The 20,725-nt window shown below is 43.0% G+C and overlaps 1 protein-coding gene across 4 annotated transcripts in view; it reads left to right on the forward strand.

Annotated features, from left to right (window-relative positions):
- Positions 1-20,725, forward strand: part of PLXNA1 (plexin A1) — a 327,026-nt gene that overhangs the window by 208,494 nt on the left and 97,807 nt on the right. For all 4 annotated transcript variants that reach the window (XM_056524879.1, XM_056524877.1, XM_056524880.1 and 1 more), the window contains one exon: positions 5,851-5,965. In XM_056524879.1, coding sequence (XP_056380854.1) covers positions 5,851-5,965 — 115 coding nt within the window. The remainder of the gene's footprint in view (positions 1-5,850; positions 5,966-20,725) is intronic.

Here is a 20,725-nt window from a genome sequence, read left to right on the forward strand (position 1 = left end):
AAAACAGAGGAGCAACCTCGTGGCAACAGACTGTTTCCTGCGCCCAAGTGCGCTTCCTCGGAAGTGCGCTTGGGTGCAGGAAACAGTCTTGGGCGCAGGAAACAGTCTGTTGCAGCAAGGTTGCTCCTCTGCTACTACATGCTGTACCTTATCTGCTTGGACGCAGGAAACAATCTGTTGCCGCAAGGTTGCTCCTCTGCTTCTACCTGCTATACCCTATCTGCTTTGGTGCAGGAAACAGTCTGTTGCCGCAAGGCTTCTCCTCTGCTACTACATGCTGTACCCTATCTGCTTGGGCGCAGGAGACAGTCTGTTGCTGCAAGGTTGCTCCTCTGCTTCTACCTGCTGTACCCTATCTGCTTTGGTGCAGGAAACAGTCTGTTGCTGCAAGGTTGCTCCTCTGCTTCTACCTGCTGTACCCTATCTGCATTGGTGCAGGAAACAGTCTGTTGCCGCAAGGTTGCTCCTCTTCTTCTACCCGCTGTACCCTAACTGCTTTTATGAAATAAAGTTCTGCAAGCAAGTTTATTACGGGTGAGTGCATTCTTTTCCCTCTCTTGCAACTATTGGACATTTACATTGTTTCAGAGAATGGCACCCCCGCGCTAGTTCCTATATAGGTGTAGCCACAGCCATTAACTCTAGATGTGTTCACACAGTAGTGGTGCCGGATGCATCTTCTTTGTTTGAGAATTGTTTAACTGGCTGCTGTTTTTAGATGGGGTTTTTTGTTTGTACAATCCATTTCTGATGCCATTGCCATCAAACTTGTCACCCAGACATGAGCCTTTTAAATACTGGCATCTTCTGTACAATACCAGTTGGGCACAGTGTCACCCACTTATTGCATCAGAAGCAGTGAGCTCAACCTCATGAAGGCTGTACAGTCATGTGATACTTGGTGCCTCTTTTGATTGGTGAGAGGGGTGGAGCACACATGGTATTCTATGTACTAGTGCTTTCACTTGCTTCTCTATATAGCTGAATGTGTCTGCTCTTTGGGGCCCTTCAGGGCTGCAGATATTGTTAGATTTTTTTAAAAGGCATGTCCCTTTTAATATTTTTTTTATTTTTTTAAAGCCATGATAATAGAATTTTAGGCTGAACCGGAGAGGGTTTTGTGAGCACCTTGGGTGACAAAATGATATCTACACAGGCTTTTTTGATATTTAAAAATCTCAAAAGTTTTTTTTTTTTTTATTTTTTATTAGAAGACAGTGCTACAGCATATTTAGAATAATATATTTAGAATTTTTTCGCAGGATAGTATTTTATTAATTCTGTTTTTTAGAAAAATTGGGTGACAACCAATTTGATTACAAGTGCATATCCCTGCAGGGCTCCCACCCAGCTGTCCCAAAGCCCTGAATAGCAAAGCTCCCTAGTTTAGGCAGTTCTATACTTGGCAGTGTATTGGGTGACAACCAGTTTGGTTACAAGTGCAGCTCCCAGCAGGGCTTCCACCCAGCTGTCCCAAAGCCCTGAATAGCAAAGCTCCCTAGTTAAGGCAGTGCTATAGTTGGCAGTGTATTGGGTGACAACCAGTTTGGTTACAATTGCAGCTTCCTTCAGTGCTCCCACCCAGCTGTCCAAAAGCCCTGAATTGCAAACCTCACTAGTTTAGGTAGTGCTATAGTATGCAGTGTATTGTGTGACAACCAATTTGGTTACAAGTGCAGTTCCCTGCAGGGCTCCCACCCAGCTGTCCCAAAGCCCTGAATGGCAATGCTCCCTAGTTTAGGCAGTGCTATAGTTTGCAGTGTATTAGAATCTCTATGCTATAGATCAGCTAAAGCGTAAAAAGAAAACAGCATTTACCCCAATGTGCGTTCAGGATTCTGTAGGCACATGGCCCTGCCTCACTGACATTCAGTGGACCAATAAGATTGCGCTTCTTCGTCTGCACTCCCGGACGTGTTTTGGGTCTTGCGCACGGGTGAAATACTCCATTACCTGGTAGACAAATGAATATGAACTTGGGTTCTGGGGCTAATTGCTTCTTATTGTTAGCAGCCATGCATGGTAATTGATGCCAAGAATGTGCTTTATTAAAGAGCAGTATTTACAAATAGCACTTAACCACTTGTTAACCAGAAGCCTGCAAGTCTGTACAGCCCATGTGCTGGGATTGGCTGCCAGCAATTGCTGCAAAGCTGTATGATGCAATCCTGCTTACAGCCGTGGCTGCCTGGGCATGCTGGGAGTTGTAGTTTTACAACAGCTGGAGAGAAAGGTTGAAGAAAAAACTGTGCATATCCTTAAGGCAGTGTGTGATGTGACCAAAAGAGGTATGGAGGACACCAATGCAAGCTGAATGTGTTTTGCACGTGATAGGCTGATATACTGGCTCAGCAGATAGTACAGCAAGACAGTATCACACACCATAGGTTTGGATACACAAACTCATATGATTGTAACATAGGTGGCAGGCTTACATGCACAGGCTCAGCATGTGGTGGTTTTGCTTTAGATTTTCTGCAGAAAATTCTGTGCCTAAATCTGTAATGTTTAGAATAGCAGTAGATTGGATCAGATATTGAAAATCACAACCCCAGGCTGCAAAAAAATAAATTAAATAAACCTGGGCAGAAAATAGCCTGTGCTGTGGATATCATGCAGATTTTCCCCATTGACTTCAATACATCTGCAGCTTGAGAATTAAAGCATAATAATCCTAAGGGTGTATTCACACATACAGTATTCTGTGCGTGTTTGAAGCAGAGAGCAGATCAGCTCACCTCCCCGGTGGATTCATTGCACGGATCTGTACGGATTCCAATGCACAAAGCAATATAAGGTTGACCAGCACTTGAATAAAATTCCAGCTTTATTGAAGATTCAATGTAAAACAACGTGAACAGACATTTGAACATGTTTATCTGTAATAAAGAGTGGCACTCCACTCGAAACACGCCCTAATCTGCGCAGGATACTGTACGTGTGAATACACCCTTCGAGCACGTTCACATAGGGCTGGGCGGGATGACTAAATATGTGTATCATGGTATTTTTTTTAATTTACGGCGGTTCGACGGTATATAACGGTAGTTTCAACCCCCCCCTCACCCCAATCATGTGACCGGCGCGCGGTGTTCGGCTTCCACCCACAAATCATGTGACCCGCCAGCACTGTTCTGCTCCCCCCCCAATTAATGATCAGCCCAGCGGGGTACTACTCGCATATGTCACCTTCAAGCACTGCCCTCCTCCTCTTTGTTGGGGGCCGCTGGTGCTGGAACTCACTGTACGCCAGTGGTCTCCAACCTGCGGACCTCCAGTTGTTGCAAAACTACAACTCCCAGCATGCCCGGACAGCCAACGGCTGTCCGGGCATGCTGGGAGTTGTAGTTTTGCAACAGCTGGAGGTCCGCAGGTTGGAGACCACTGCTGTACGCTGTATACCTATGCCCGGGCTGCAAAAGATACAGAAAATACATTTTAACTTGCCTACGTTGGCCTTACGCTGGGGACTGGAACGTTGGACAGCCATCAGCCTATCACCGGTCGCAGCGATGTCCCGCCCCGGCCAGTGGTAGGCTGAGCCCACTGGTCATGTAAGAAGCCGGCCAGGATCTGCTGCATATTTTCTGCAGCCGATGTTGCTACCCATTGAAGTTAATGGGTAGCAAAGTCAGATGCACAAAATATGCAGCAGATCTTGTATGTGTGAACATACCCTTATGGTCTATTCACACGTACAGTATTCTGCGCAGATTTGATGCACAGAATTTTCTGCTCCAGGTTTCAGTGTAAACTAAATGACTGAATAAAGCTTCAAATCCGGCGCATCAAATCTGCGCATTAAATCTGCGCAGAATACTGTACGTGTGAATAGACCCTTGGGGCGTCTTCACTCGTACAGTATCCTGTGCATATTTAATGTGCAGGATTTGAAGCTGTGTTCAGTCTTTCAGCTTACATTGAACTCCGCAGCATAAAATCTGCATTTTCAAATCCTGTACCATCAAATATGCACAGGAAACTGTACGTGTGAATACACCCTTTATCAGCCACATGAATAGGTGTGGAAATTGTGCAGATTTTCCACCATTTTCCAATGTCCATAGCATTTCTGCAGCCTGTGTCCTTTCCCTAGTAGGCTTATGTGCACTGAATCTGTAGATGGTATCGAACATGTTAGGCTTGGAAGCAGACAGTATCACACATTATAGGAATAGATATACTGAGTCAGGAGACAGTATCACATATGGGAGGCTTAGATACACAAGCTTAACACACAGTATCACACGACAGGCTTGGGTACACCAGCTCAGCTGTTTCTAAATTTAGCATGCTTTGTTCAGCCATAATAACCTGTTCCAGATTAGAGAATGAAATACCGCCACATTCGACTATTACGGTAACCTGTGAGATTTGTGCTCAGTATAGCCAGTTGTTGCATAGTTGCTCTATTTATTTTAGTGTTTTAATTGTTTATTAGTTTGGCGTTGCAGCAGATCTGCTGTTTACCGCTTATTCTGCAGTTTTCTTTGTAGGGTTTCTCAGTGGAAGCTTTGCGGCCTCCCCTCTCGTGTGTCGGCTTCGCTGAGCATCCATAGATTACGCTGTGCGGTGGAAATATCCCGGCTCTAAATGCATCTCCTTATTAACTCTCCATTTACTTTGCCTAATAGCTACAACATATTCGTTAAACGAACGCATTTACCAAATGTCAAGGCCGTTCATTTAAGGAGTCTCCAGTGTAAATAAAATTATATCCGCTTCTATTAAAATGACTAATGACATCTACATATTCAAATACCGGAACAGACGTTGCGCTGGCGAGTTTAGGGAACTTAAGGAAAACAGCCGCACCGTTTAATAAGCGGTAGATGGCACCGACTGTGTCTGCGGTGTTTGCAGGGCTTCCCATTACGTTGCATAGGCTGAGATGAGCGAGGGAGGGGAACATGGCTGTCATCGTAATTGGATTTTGCCATCTCATTGACTGGTATCCTACAAGCGGATCAATCCTCCTCATGTCGCCGCTGAGTGCAGCAGCAAACATCGCCTCTCTGCATCGGTGTCATTGACTGAGTGGTATATATGCTAAACTAGAAGCAAGGAATACTTAATTGGTGCTATGCAGGTTTACAGTTCTGGATCCCAGGAAAGCAGAGTTACAAACACAGTGGGCTATCATCTGGATTCTTGTCAGTGGTTTTTTGGAAAGCTGGGTGAGCATCAATACAGCTGCTAAAATGGTTGTTATAACATACAACAGTGTTTCCCAATCAGTATGCCTCCAGCTGGTGCAAAACCAGGGCTCAAGTACTGCAGGAACGGGTGGGAACTGAGTTCCTGCACTTTTTCCACAGCAGGAACACCGTTCCCATTAGCAGGAGTCCTGCAGGAGCAGCCCTTGAGTGGAAATCTTGGGTGAGTTGTAGTTCCCACACTTTTTTTTTTTTTCTCAGGACTTGACCCCTGTGCAAAACTACAACTCCCAGCATGCCCGGACAGCCTTTGGCTGTCCGGGCATGCTGGGTGTTGTAGTTTTGCAACAGCTGGAGGCACACTGGTTGGGAATCACTGACCGAGTATAAGATGTGTGCAGAGATAACAGATTTCCTGTACCAGAGATTGGAATGACCCAGCTTTTTTGGAGTCCTGATTAACAAGTCAGCTTAATTATGTAATGACAAAGTATTATATTGCTGCCTAACCTTGTAATACTACTACTCCTATCATTCCTGGTTAAAATGTCCGGTTAAATACCCCAGCACTTGTGTTTTTCCAGAACCTCACTTTGCTTCGTACCCATAGTGTCAAGTGAAACCTATGAGGGATCATTGGGTGAAGTTCTTCAGACAAACTCACTGTATTTCATTGTTTTCCCCCTTTTCCTAGCTGCCTTTCCTGTGTGAATGGATCCTACCCGTGCCACTGGTGCAAGTATCGGCATGTGTGCACCCACAATGCTGCAGACTGCTCCTTCCTTGAAGGCAGAGTGAACATGTCAGAGGTAAGAAAGAAAATCCATCTCTGTCATCACTGCACTCAGTACAGTACAGTATACCATGAGATCAATGTCAGGATCGCTTATAAACACCCTGCACCCTTACAATACCTGTCAGTGCTATCGTTATAATAGGCTGCATTGTCCTGACTCACAAAGGGTATATATCCTCATCATACCCCTATGCCTACTAAGCCGTCAGGGACGAAACCCTATCAGATTGATCTGTTTTAAATGTATTTATCCCATTTATCTATCTAGTTCTATATGTATTAATCTCTATTATGGACATTTATCAACGGGTTTAGTCAGGTTTTCTTTATTATAATTGTTGCAAAATTGTCGCAACTGCGACTACGCGATTTTTCGTGCAACATTTTGACTGGAAAGCGAGAAAAGCAAGTTTTCCAAAAATTAACTACGTAGTAATAATTTTAAAATGGACTACGGGTAGTCAGGTATTTATTAACTGCGACAGTCGCAACTGCGCAAAAAAAAGTCGCAACAGGGTAAAAAATTTACTAAATTTACTCCAGCTCAAACATGGAGCAGAAAAAGCTACTACCAAAGTAAAAAAGGAAAAATTGCTTACGTGAAAGAAAATGATCAACAGGCTGAGACCAGTTGATAAATAAGTCACACATAAGCAAAAAAAGTAAGGAAAAAAGTACTAAAAAAAAAGAGAATACATAAGCAAACATTGATAAATGTCCCTTTATCTCCCATTTATCGATATGTCTATCTAGCTATATCAAATAGAAGCGGCACAACCAGAAAATGTAGTAGAAATAAGTGCAGCGACAATAAGTTACAATAAAAGTTACAGAGCCAAAAATCTTATATAAAAAAATATAGTAAACCGTGCATACATTGCAGTATAACAACAACAAATGGTATACACATGGAATCTATGCTTAAAGGGGTACTCCACTGGAAAACATTTTTTTTTTCAAATCAACTGGTGCCATAAAGTTAAACAGATTTGTAAATGACTTCTATAAAAAAAAAAAAAAATCTTAACCCTTCCAGTGCTTATCTGCTGCTGTATGTTCCAGAGGAAGTTATTTTCTTTTTGAATTTCTTTTCTGTCTGACCACAGTGCTCTCTGCTGACACCTCTGTCCATGTCAGGAACTGTCCAGAGCAGGAGCAAATCCCCATAGCAAACCTATCCTGCTCCGGAGAGTTACTAAAATGGACAGAGGTGTCAGTAGAGAGCACTGTGGTCAGACAGAAAGGAAATTCAAAAAGAAAATAACTTCCTCGGGAGCATACAACAACTGATAAGTACTGAAAGGATTAAGATTTTTAAATTGAAGTAATTTACAAATCTGTTTAACTTTCTGGCACCAGTTGATTTAAAAAAAAAATGTTTTGTAGGGGAGTAACCCTTTAAAGCATAATTTAATATCTTAACACAGTGTTTCCCAACCAGGGTGCCTCCAGCTGTTGCAAAACTACAACTCCTAGCATGCCCGGACAGCCGTCGGCTGTCCGGGCATGCTGGGAGCTGTAATTTTGCAACAGCTGGAGGCACCCTGGTTGGGAAACATTGCCTTAAAGGGGTATTCCAGGCAAAACCTTTTTTTGTATATATATATATATCAATTGGCTCCGGAAAGTTAAACAGATTTGTAAATTACTTCTATTAAAAAATCTTAAACCTTCCAATAGTTATTAGCTTCTGAAGTTTTCTGTCTAACTGCTCAATGATGTTGGGACGTGAGTCATCAGAGAGCAGTTAGACAGAAAACAACAACTCAGCTTCAGAAGCTAATAACTATTGGAAGGATTAAGATTTTTTAATAGAAGTCATTTACAAATCTGTTTAACTTTCCGGAGCGAGTTGATATATATAAAAAAAAGTTTTGGCCTGGAATACCCCTTTAACACCTGGGTATATATTTAGTAAGTTCTGCTTTTAGCACTGATTTCGTATGTGTGCCATGTTTTAGTATACTGCAATGTATACACTGTTTACTTTATTTTTATAAATGATTGGATTTTGTTACTGTATTTTTGCACTGTAAGTTATTGTCTTCATGACGTATTATTAACGGATTGTGTTCACCGCAAGATGTATGACACTGATTCACGGTTGTATGCTTCTCACCTCTTAGCCATTAGGATCTAAGCTGTTGTGAAGTGATGCACAGTTGTATAAATTCCATGTTTGCAAAGACCCCCGAGCCAAGCCCCCCCCCCCCGGATAGTGTCAGCTGGACCTTATTTAACGGAGGGGGAATATTGAAATAGTATGAATACGTTTTAGGCTCCTGTGACCTTCTCAATGTCCCCCTATGCTCCCTCCCTGTTGTGAAGTCTGTATCCCTCATTGCTGCTATTCTTCGTCTGCAGAATATATAGGTCAGCTGTTTCCCGGGGTTGTAGGTTACATATATGGTGACTGACAGCTACGAGGAAAGGATAGTGAGAAGGGGCACACAGCTGTCCTTGCTCACTATATGCGTTTTTAACCTTTCCTAGGGAGATGCAGCTAAAAGGGGGTTGTTAACCTCTCATCTACATGTACGTGTTACAGTATTCCCATTATTAAGAGCTGATCCTAGGCACATAAATACATTGGCCAGCATGACTGATATGCAGATCTGTTCAGTATGTCTGTGTTGATAAAACTGTGGTTCTTAAAGGGGTTTTCTGCTGGAAAACTTTATATATATATATATATATATATATATATATATATATATACATACATACATATATATATAAACTGGTGGCAGAAAGTTAAACAAATTTGTAAATTACTTCTGTTAAAAAAATATATTAATCCTTCCAGTACTTATCAGCTGATGTTTGCTCCACAGGAAGTTCTTTTCTTTTCAGTCTGACCACAATGCTATGTGGTTTGCTATGGGGATTTGCTCCTACTCTGGACAGTTCCTGGCATGGACAGAGGTGTAAGCAGAGAGAGCACTGTGGTCAGACAGAAAGGAAATTCAAAAAGAAAAGAACTTCCTCTTTAGCATACAGCAGCTGATAAGTACCAGAAGGATTGATATTTTTAAATATAAGTCATTTACAAATCTGTTTAACTCTCTGGCACCAGTTGATTTAAAAAAAAAAATGTTTTCCAGGGGAGTACCCCTTTACCTTATTATAACTCATGAAATGTATACAGCATCTTATGGAGAATAGGTGTCCACTCCATGTAATGTCCAATATTTCCCATTACCCAAGATCCAGCAAATCCAGAATGCAGCACTATTTGACCAGAAACTGTCCAGAGCAGCATATGTTTCCTATGGGGATTTTCTCCTACTCTGGACAGTTATTAAAACGGACAGAGATGTCAGCAGAGAGCTCAGTGTTACAAAAAGAAAATAATTTCCTCTGTAGTATTCAGCAGCTAATAAGTACTGGAAGGATTAAGTAATTTACAAATATGTTTAACTTTCTGCCACCAGTTTTCAACCGGAGTACCCCTTTAACCCCTTCTGTGTAGTTATTGTGAGCAGTCTTTCCCTGCTCAGCTTTTTGTTCTACGGCCTTCTATATCTAGGTCAGTCACTGTGGCCCTCCAGATGTTGCAAACCTACAACTCATGCTGGGAGTTGTGGTTTTGCAACATCTGAAGGGCCGCAGTTTGGAGACCAATTAGCTAGGAGATCACCTTAAATTTTGAGAGCTACCATTGTCAGCCATCTCACTGCTCATGACGCTAACTCTTCTGTCACCCAACAGCTCTTCTGTCACTGTCACCCTGCAGTCACTCACAGTAAGAGGGTCTCTTCTTATCCTGTCACTTTGCTGGGACATGTTTGATATTTGGACAGTTTATAGCTTGTTTTTTCTAATTTTCTTTTTAAAAAAAATAAAAAGGTCGGAAATGTAGATAAGAGCTGAGATGTAGCAAGTAGCTAGCGTCTCCTTGAAGATGGGTTTAAACATAGGTAATACTAGTTTCCAGCCTAAGACATCAGTATATGACAGTGTTTCCCAGCCAGGGTGCTTCCAGCTGTTACAAAACTACAACTCCCAGCATGCCCGGACAGCCAAAGGCTGTCCGGGCATGCTGGGAGTTGTAGTTTTGCAACAGCTGGAGGCACCCTAGTTGGGATACACTGGTCTAAGATATGTCTAAAATATGTGAAACACCCTCTTACACATATACGATTAGCATTTTATTCTCCCCTAAACCCCTCATTGACCTATAGCAGACGTCTGCAGGCTAATTCCTGTCCTTGTGCATGAAGCTTCCATTTATAAGTTCCCGGTGGCATAATTGTCTGATGTGAAGTATGGGTTGTGACCAGCTGTAGCAATGGGTCCACTTTAACACTTTGAGTGCCAAATCTAGCATTGACAGGGTTAAGGCCATCTCTTTTTATCCAGCCTGCCGGCAGAAGACTAAATGTTATCTATGCAGTGCATGCAAGGGGCCTTCTGAACTGCTGGGAAAAGAAGCTGCAATTCAGCAATGATTAATGATGTGTCCAAAGCCAATCCAAGGAAATATTTCCTGGTTGTATTCTCTGCCATTATTCCTCGCGTCTCCCTGACAGCCTCTTCCAGCGTCCGCAGATGACCAAATGTGTTGGTAATAAAGGATTCAGCAAGCTGTAGATTAGATGAAGTCTGAAAGGAAAGTGCATTCATGTCTGATCCTCTGCAGTGAAGGGCGGGCTGCGGTGGCGCCATCGTGCATGGACTCTATCGGTTCTGGATTCTGACCCCATTTACTCCCGGCTAGTTGTATGTTCCCTCCAACCACTCTGAATGCTACAGATAGGATCGGGTGCAATTGGGCATCTTGTCAAGAAATGTTTATTTATTTATCCATACTGGGGCATATGTTGGCCTTTTTTCACAATTGGCTGCTGTGCTATTCTGTGTCCAGCCATCATCTACAGGCACAGGCTACCCTGCTACTGATCCATGTGAAGGACTTACCATTGGGTCTGAGCAAGTGGTCCTTATTGGACCGTACATCTAATTTTGTTAGCTGGCAGCCACTATTTACCAGCTGTATCTGTTTATATTATTTTCTCCTATATCCCCTGAGGAACCCCATATTTCTCCACATCAGCAGCTTTGGAGGGGAGGGAAATGCGTCGGGATTGATACGTCCTTGTTGTTTGTTACACAGGCTGTGTTTTGTAGGATACACGTTGTTGATGGGTGAGGGTATTTGAGCTCTTATCCATTTATCAGAGCTCTCTTTTCCTTTGCACCTATATCTGTTTATAGTTTCAATATTATCATTTTGAGGACAATTTATCTTATTTCTTATTACATTAAAAGTTAAGTTTTAATGCGAGCTAACCATTCCACTTCTGTGAATCCTTTTTCACAATACAACACAGAAATATACTATATAGTATACTGTTTTGTTAACAGCTGCTTAGAGTACCTGTTTTAGTTTCACCATTTTTGGTGACCACTGATCATACCAGTTCGGCCATTGTCACTACCAGCAGAACTGTGTGAACTCCTGGCCTAGGGAATAAGGATAGGACTACGATTGAGGTATGTGGCCATGCAGCATAAGGTCACAATGTTGCACTGCTGCATCGGGACTAAGTTACTGTGACATGCCAGACTGCAGAAATCCTATATTGCTGCTAAATTATGGTTTTAGTAGATCAACATTGTGATATTATGTCGGACAGCCACAAGTCTCCATATAGTCCTAGTCTAACATCATCAACCATTTGTGTTTTTTCACTGTGCAGCCCCACTGTAGTATCCCAGCAGCCCCAGCCTAAGTGATTTTAAAGCACAATCATTCATGCTAGGTCCTGATGCTGGTTCAGCATCTGAATATGACTGGATGTTGGGAGTTTAGCGTAATAAGGCCGCCAGCATGTGATGCCGATAAACAAATGAAGCCGCACGTCAGAGCTTTCATCTTAATTACACGGCCCACCGTTCTTCTGCAGACATCATCTCCCCAGTGCAGAGAGCAGGAGGTAGAAGCGTAGGCCGGGGAAGAAGGTGAGCGCTCGACTTCTGTCTTTCTGACTCCGCGGCCTTCTGTGGTGCCTGCAATTAAAAATGAATTATCGTTTAATAAAAAGTCTGATCTCGGTGGATTAGATGACTGGCCCCGACTGCAGCGAGTGAAGGTTGCTTGTGAATTGAGGCTGAGTTCAGTGGAAGGTGACTGAGAAGTTATATTAAGTGAAGGTACTTAATACAGAGATATTATCTATTCTTTGTCTCTTGTCGATTGCTGATTATTCCTCACCTCTGCTTACCCCATGCTGCTCCTCCCTTACGGAACCTGTTTCTTCCAAGAAGGTTTCTTAAGAAGATAAAGTTTCTTTAAAAAAAAGTTATAAATGTTTAAAATATACTCACTATGTTAATTCCTTTCACCTTCTCTGCTTGCTGTCAGTGAGTACATATTAGTTTAGATGAACATCTCGCTTAATTTTGTACAATTCACAGATATGAAGAGCTCACTATAGTGTGTCACACCTCTTATTCTTTCCATTAAAGGCAATCTTTCCCCTGTATGCACTGCAGACACGTTTTGATAGCTGTTAGGGTATAAAATCAGACTGTATATTTCTTGGAGAATAATGGTGGTTGACAAATTAAAAAAATCACCATTTAGTTTTTTAGCCAAGTGTCAAGAAGGCCGAACAGAGCTGCTCAAGTGCCACAGCCTGACACACTTGCTCTCCCTTACCTCCCAGCACCACCTTGGTTATAGGCTTGGAGGCATGCCAGGCTATGGCACTTGAGCAGCTCGACTCTACTTTCTTTTAACTTGGCTGAAAAAATGGAAAGGAGATTTTGGCTAACACTATTAGCTCCAGGAAAGGAACAATTTGCTTTCATGCCCTATCAGCTATTTAACGTCCGTTGTCTGCAGCATATACAGCTGACAGATTACCTTTAAGACATTGTTTGCATGTTGCAGCCAATGTGTTATAGTTCTTTATCGAACATTGAACAGAGTTTACTTATAGAATTATATGTAAATTACCTTAACTTTGTTGATAAAGAACATTAACTATCTTGTACTGAAGTTACATTATTATTTATACTGCAGAGCTGCACTCACTGTTCTGCAGGTGGAATCACTGTGTACATTAGTTAATTAATTTATTTATTTAAGTACCGATCTCGAGCTACCACTTGTATTATTCAAAAACTTCATTCACAATCCTGCAGAATTTCCCACCATTCCTTTCTTGTTGAGAGTCTTGGTATAAAAACCATAGCTAAGTGGAATATAAATGACTAAATTGTTTACATTTAATACGTACCCTTTAAGCTGTGGTCATCATGAGTAATGTAGGCTATGAAACCAATGTATATCAGCAGTAGGTGTCAGCTCTGAAGATCTCTGAGCTGTGTTCTTGTACACATTGAATTCTCTTTAGATGGACTTCAGATCAGTCTCCTGGACTAAAGATGCCATTTAATTGTAAAGCCGCAGCTCGTATTTGTTTCCATCTATCCCCGGAATGCCAATGAAGACTTGAGCGACACACATCCTCCAAAATGACAGAGTAGGCAGCGTCCGCAGCATTCATCCCGTCAGTCTGCCGAGCGCTCTGGCTGTCTGGAGTGTATTTATTGAGACTCTTGACAGACAGTAAAACACGGTGGGATTTGCATAGATCTGAGTAATTGTGAGATGTTCTCACCTTCTGATTGGTCTCCGCCTTTCCATTCCAGCTCTATTTCCATGAAGCATCTTTTAAACCATCTTTTGTGCTGCGACTGACTTGGAGGTAATTCTTGAGATGATGTGGTACATATCCATTTTTCATGTCAGAGCAAATGGAGGATTTATCCAACATCTCTAGAGGTCAAAAGGGATGCTATTAAAGAACACACTGACTGCGGAGAGGTCACCAAAGGACCAATGACATTGACCTTTCCGGTATAATAACTTATAGTATACATTGCACTGATACATGTCCATTACCTGAGAGACTCCTTATAGCATGAAAACTTTTAAAACCACATCATAAAGTCTTTGATAATTCAGAAACAAGATTTGACGGCACTCATGATTTCATGCAGTGGTTCTTTATTTGAGGAGCAGGTACAGCGGGACAGCAACACGCTGGAGCATTCCACAGGGTAGAGCAACACGGTGTTTCGCTGGTGGCTTCTTCTGGCTCTAAGAGCCGGAAGAAGCCACCGGCAAAACACTGTGTTGCTCTACCCTGTGGCACGCTCCAGCGTGTTGCTCTACCCTGTGGAACGCTCCAGCGTGTTGCTCTACCCTGTGGAACGCTCCAGCGTGTTGCTCTACCCTGTGGCACGCTCCAGCGTGTTGCTCTACCCTGTGGCACACTCCAGCGTGTTGCTCTACCCTGTGGAACGCTCCAGCGTGTTGCTCTACCCTGTGGAAGGCTCCAGCGTGTTGCTGTCCCGCTTTACCTGCTCCTCAAATAAAGAACCACTGCATGAAACCGTGAGTGCCGTCTTATCTCGTTTCTGCATTATCAAGTACTTACCTTGGCTACGGACATGCACCACGGACCTAGCTTGTCTGAGGAACAGCCAAGTGCATGTGCTTCTGCTTGAGTGACATCCCAGGTTCATTTGAGTGTTTTTGGTGGTGCTCGTCTCTTCTACTGCTTCAACATAAATTCTGCCTGTTTTTTCTGTGGCAATAGCACCACTTTTGTCCATATGCTGTGCACAATATTCCTCATAGAGAAAAAATTAGTGTCTTCCATATTTCAGGCAGAAATATATCTGATTGTTGGTGCTCAGTGCCGAATATCAGGTCACATCCAATCATCCAGATTTTCTTTTGTAACTTTATTTTTGCTTTATAGCAAGTTACAAACACCAAGAGAGAACACAATAAAATTGAGACCTACGTCTGTTTCACATCATCAGATGCATTATCAGGGTCACATGGGAGATACACACATGGGAGATACAAACCATTGGAAATGAGTAAATATTAAAATAATTAACATTTAAGTACTACAAAAAAAAAAGAAAACAAAGTGTATTTACATAGTATGTTTATGCACCTGGACCAAAATTATTGTTTACAAAAAAGAGGATAGATCATATTTGGTGTTCAAACCAAGGATATCTAACACATTTATGGCGCTTCCATCTGTTCTCCATTTGTAACAAGTATTGGTGTTGATCTGCACCACTTGCAGAAGAGAAAGATAACTGTAAACCCGTGAATTTTAAAAACTCAGCATAACCATTATAGGAATCCTCATACCAGTATGGGTACTGGAAAGCAAGCACATTCAAGTGCATATTCTCAACTGCTATACCAAATACTGCCTCAGGTCAATAGTTGGCATTGTTTCTCAAGAAATACCCTTTTTGTACTGCTGAACCACCTAAGTCTATGGCTATGTTCACAACTGCATTGTTAATTTTTTTTAGTTTTGTGCAATCAGTGGAGCAGGACAATGAAAATGACAGAGGTGCAGAAACGGATATTGTATATTGTGAGGCCCATCGGGCTTATGTTCTCCAATCCGTCATTTTACAGGACAAAATACCGTGTATACTAGAATATAAGCCGAGGCCCCTAATTTCACCCCAAAAACCCAGGAAAAGTTATTGACTCGACTATAAGCCTAGGGTGGGAAATATATCACCCCCCCCCCCCCTTCATCATCACCCTGTCATCATCCCCCCCTTCTTCATCACCCCCTGTCAATCCCTCAGTGGTCTTCAACCTTCGGACCTCCAGATGTTGCAAAGCTACAACTCCCAGCATGCTGGGAGTAGTAGTTTTGAAACATCTGGAGGTCCGCAAGTTGAAGACCACTGCGGCCTTCATCATCATCCAGACCCCCCTTTAGTTTTCTACTCACCTCCCCTCGGTGGGAAGGACGTTTCCTTGACGACGATGCACAGGGACGTCCGTATGCAGCAGTGTGGCGACCCTGCGCGTTGTCGTCAAGGCAACGTCACTAGTCTGGGCCCGGAGCAGAGATGAGGGCCTCCCGGTGAAAATGGACAGCCCGGTACGACTAACCCTCCCCACCGAACGGTCCCTGCAGCATAGATGGCCCGGACCAGCTCATGCTTCCTTCCCACTGAGGGGAGGTGAGTAGAAAAATAAAGGACGGGTGGGGGATCTGGATGATGACGAATGCCGCAGTGGTCTTCAACCTGAGGACCTCCAGAGGTTTCAAAACTACTACTCCCAGCACCAAACAATATGCATCAAGATTTCTATCCCATAGAGGCTGCTGACCTCAAAACTCCAGACAGACTCCAGCAGACTGGTAACCTTTTTTGTAAGCCCAGTGATGGCCTTCAGCACTTCGACTGACATGGGGCAAACTGAAACCTGTGCTGTCTTACCAAAGTTGCCTTAGCGGGTATGGTTTGCTAGGGACTTCAAGCTACCCCTTAATGGGGTATTCCTGGCAAAATTATTTAATCCCCTATCCAAAGGATAAGGTGTCTGATCGCGGGGGGGGGGGGGGCCTGCTGCTGAGAATGCGGGTGCTGAATCTCCAGTTTGTAGAATGCGGGTGCTGAATCTCCAGTTTCCAGGACTGGGGACATGATGTCACGCCCCCTCCCATAGACATGAATGGCGGAGGCGTGGCGTGGCGTCACTTCCCCAGTCCCAGAAATCCGGAGGTTTCCGAAACTAGAGACGCAGTCCCCACATAGAATGCGGGTGCTACAGGGAGATCACGGGGGGTCTCAGCAGCAGGCCCCCCGCGATCAGAAACCTTATCCCCTATCCTTGTGATAGGGGATAAATTTTTTTGCCCGGAATACCCCTTTAATTTCTTATATTGCCTAGCTTTCCACTGTCACATTGTGTGTGTGTGTGTGTGTGTGTGTGTGTGTGTGTGTATATATATATATATATATATATATATATATATATATATATATATAATATAATATAATATAAATATATAGTGGAGGGATATTCCAGGCCCGGAAGAAGTTACATGTGTACTGGCGGCCGCTCCTGTTACATAGAAACCATAACAAACTCCCCTGTTGTAAACTGAATCACGGAAACACTTTGTTTAACAGTCCTGCCAAGTCCATGTTCAGGAGCCTGCCCAGGAAGCCAGAGCACAAGCCACAGGCACTTCTGGCCAGAAACTTAACCTTTTCCTTGAAATACCGGGCTCAGCGGAAGACCTCTATGTATTCTGCTTCACATTTTAAAGTGGTCTCCCACGTTTATGTAAATAGAACACAATCCTTGTATAATGAAACTTTTTAATGTACTTTGTTTTATTTCTGCACCTTGTTCAAGATCTCTACATGCTGTCAGTGAATGAGGTGGATTGGCCAGTTTTGTTGCAAATTGGTTACATGTATGTGAATGAGGTCGTTTCAGTGGTAAACACATGGAATTCTGTTCAGAGGAATCGGACAGTTACAGAAACAAGTACACAAATAATACATCTGAGAATTTGCCATCTTTTCCATTATAAATACAGTAAATATCTAATATCTTTACGGTACTTTCCAGATAGTTTACTACAATATAGCAATGCAGATGGTGTTCAAAGAATTACCTTGAGGTGAATAAAACTGTAACAAAGCCTCAGCTCCCATAAGTATTTAGCCTCTGGATGTAAAGAGGTAGTAGTAGTAAAGAGGTAGTAGTAGTAAAGAGGTAGTAGTGTTGAACATAGATTAGTAAATAACAGCCTTTTCTAGTACCAGGGACACACGTGCCTATACGTGATGCTGGTGCCTGCTCTGAATACTTCTGTATCTGCCCTTGTTCTCTCTACATCATGGAAAGAACTCTCATTCCCCTTCATGTGCTGTCGGATATTTTAGTGAACGGCACACGTGTCTTATAAAATGAATTCCTGGGGACACGTCTGAGCGCTGCATGTGGCTGGATGTGCTGCCCTCCAGGTGTTTCCTGTTTTGCATAGCCAATGCATACTTTCGGGATGATGTGGGACGGCAGACCCGTGAACGTTGCTGAGTGACCTTTATGGTTGAGATAAAAGACTGTGAAGGCTGGATATCACTTTTAACCATGTGGCTGAATCCATTTTGTTAATAAGCACCATTGCTTTTGTTTATCTATTTCTCGGAAAGTCTGGTGTCTCCATTCTTTTCTAAAGTCCAGATCGCCATGTCTTCCTATCTATGCATAAAGATGAAGAATACTTTTTTCTGACTATAATCTCTTGCAAGAATGATGGAATCCCCACACTTAGAGGATAGTTACCCAGCAAATGCATAGATCCCAGATATGACACAACACTGTTTAATGACCTTGTAAAACATAGCTCAGACTTTCAACCATAACATAAAAAGTTGTATACCTTTTGGGAGTCTATAAACCTGGGTGACAGTTTATATGGCAGCAGTATAAGGCCCTTTTCGTTGTCACTCAGCTTTTCTAGACTGTCTTGAGGTAAGAAATGGCTGCCTGATTCTGTCATACCCTCTCCTGGCACTTGATGCCATTCTTGTATCTCAATCAGCCGTCCGACTGTGATCACATAATTCTTTTCAGCCGCGCATGTAACATGTTCATTCCCCATGCCAGGGCCACAGATGCTGCGGCTCAGGTGCTGTGACTGCTTCAGCTTGTGCTCTGTCAGCAGATTCTGTCTGGTCCCCAGGTAGCCGCTCGATCTTTTAACCAGTCCTCTCCACAGACGCAGGTGCAGATTCCTGGCAAGCTCTTCCCTTGTCTTTTTAAACTATATTGCCGTATTGTGGCAGACATGGTATTGCATTCATTCTTACCTAAACACATCAGCGGCACAAATCTAGCTCATGTCCTGATAGAGTATTAGTGTACATAAAATGTATTGGTCCCAACTGCTGGCTGTTTAGATTAGATACAATTGACATATCCTTATCTGTGAAAAATTAGTTTTATTTTCTACCTTGGTAAGAATGTTCCTATTCATGAACAGCAAGCAAGGATCTTGAAATGGTGAGGAATTGAGACCCATAAGTATATTGGAAAGTAGCAGAATGTTGATTTAAAGGGGTACTCTAGCATCTAAAAGCATTTCCCCTATCAATAGGATTGGGGATAAGTGATTGATTTCAGGTGATCCAACCTCCCCCTGGCGATCTCCAGAATGGGGCCCAAATCTCCCCAGTGCTTGGAGCATAGGGACACCACGCACTCCATGCATTCTCTATGCGAGCGCTGGAGATACAAGAGTACAGCAGATCAGAAATGTCTATGTTTTTAAATGCTGTAGTACCCCTTTAACTTGTTGGGGCAGAAATACTACCTGTTACCATCCCAGTGGACCTATGCTGGGAGGCAAAAGCTGGAGAACCACAGGTTCACTGCATTATGATGGCTTTTAGGACCTTGGTCCTTACAAATCCAGAAAGGAATGCCAGGCTGTGCCCCTTGTCTGTATGATTAGTTGACCTGTCCTAATGTGGATGATTTACCTTCCAGTCACACTCTTGTCTTTATCACCTAACACAAGTTAATCAAGCAAGTGTAGCATAAATCCAATAGCTTTGTCACACACTTAATATCACCCCGTGACGCCTCAGCCCTCCAGAGAGGGTCCCTCCAGTGCCACTTTGCAGCTTTCGAAAATTGCATTTTCCTTTGTTTGGGGTTTGCAATGTGCTGGATTTATGTTCCCGTCCATCACAAAGAATATTAATGTGCCCGCTTGTGCAAAATGAAGTCTACATCCTGCTCAGGCTTAAGTGACAAATGAATTGCGCCTGATCGAGAGTGAAGCCGTCCAGGACCTGTGGGGGCAAGTCAGGGGCTGCCCAATGTGTCATGAATATCATTATCTTAGAGACTTGCATCGACTCAGTGGTTCTGAACCCCTTCAGTGCCGGGAGGATTTTCCTGCTATTTGTTAGGAGCCTTAAAAGTACAGTAATCCTCAAAATATACAACAGCATGTAGATGTGTAGGATGATCTGCGAAAATATTTTTTAAAAGAGGTCCCCTGCCCCTATCTTCAGATGGAAGCATTAGGTAAAGTGAGATGGGTAGTATAAAGTCAGAAAGATGTGGCCTAGCCTTGTATTAAACTGTGCCGCCACTAGTGTTATATATGGATCTGCTACATACTTTCTGTGTCCCCCTGAAACAGCATTCAAAAATGAATATTTTTTTCCTACGTTTTTCTTTTCTTCTTGCATTCATTTTAAACAAATATTTACCATCATCCAGGAGAGGTAGCATCAATTTCCCTAGCCCCCGCCTAAAATAACCGGCTCCTGGGACCTCCTCCTCCTCAGATCTTGTAGTTACTTTGCCTCTAGGCCTTTCTGCATCAAAACATGTTATTAGTTGCTCCTGTGGTGGAGTCTGCCCCTGTACTTAGACCGGTGATGCTCTGCTCTCTGGGGCTGCCGATCCTCAATTGACCTTGTCCCGGTTGGGTTGACCATGCAATAAGGCTCTGTGAGTTGCATCAGGATTTTATGCTGATTCTAAAGCCCAGAGGGAAGAGCTCTGTTTTTCCTTGTCAGCTCCCTGAACACAGACATATGAGCGGAGAGATCAATCCTATGCTAGATTAGTAACAATCATGTTCTACCACTCACTGTCATATTTGTAATGGACTCAAGCATTAGTGTAACAGCAGGCTGCCAGGGCATGCTGGGAGTTATAGTGTTTCTGCAGGTAGGAGACTGCTTCTATAGCCCACGATTGGGCAGTAGTTGATACCTGGGTATACGCATCTGCTATATGTTGTTAATAGGTAAATCTCCTGATGAACCCCCATTTAATAGTGCAGCTGTGTCATCACACTAGTGACCAGATGGTCCCAGATTATCCGGGTTGATCTCTGTCTGTCCTGCTCCTTTAGCTTTCCTCGTTGCTTTGCTCTCG

The sequence above is a fragment of the Hyla sarda genome, chromosome 6 (assembly GCF_029499605.1).
Source record: "Hyla sarda isolate aHylSar1 chromosome 6, aHylSar1.hap1, whole genome shotgun sequence".
Lineage (NCBI taxonomy): Eukaryota > Metazoa > Chordata > Amphibia > Anura > Hylidae > Hyla > Hyla sarda.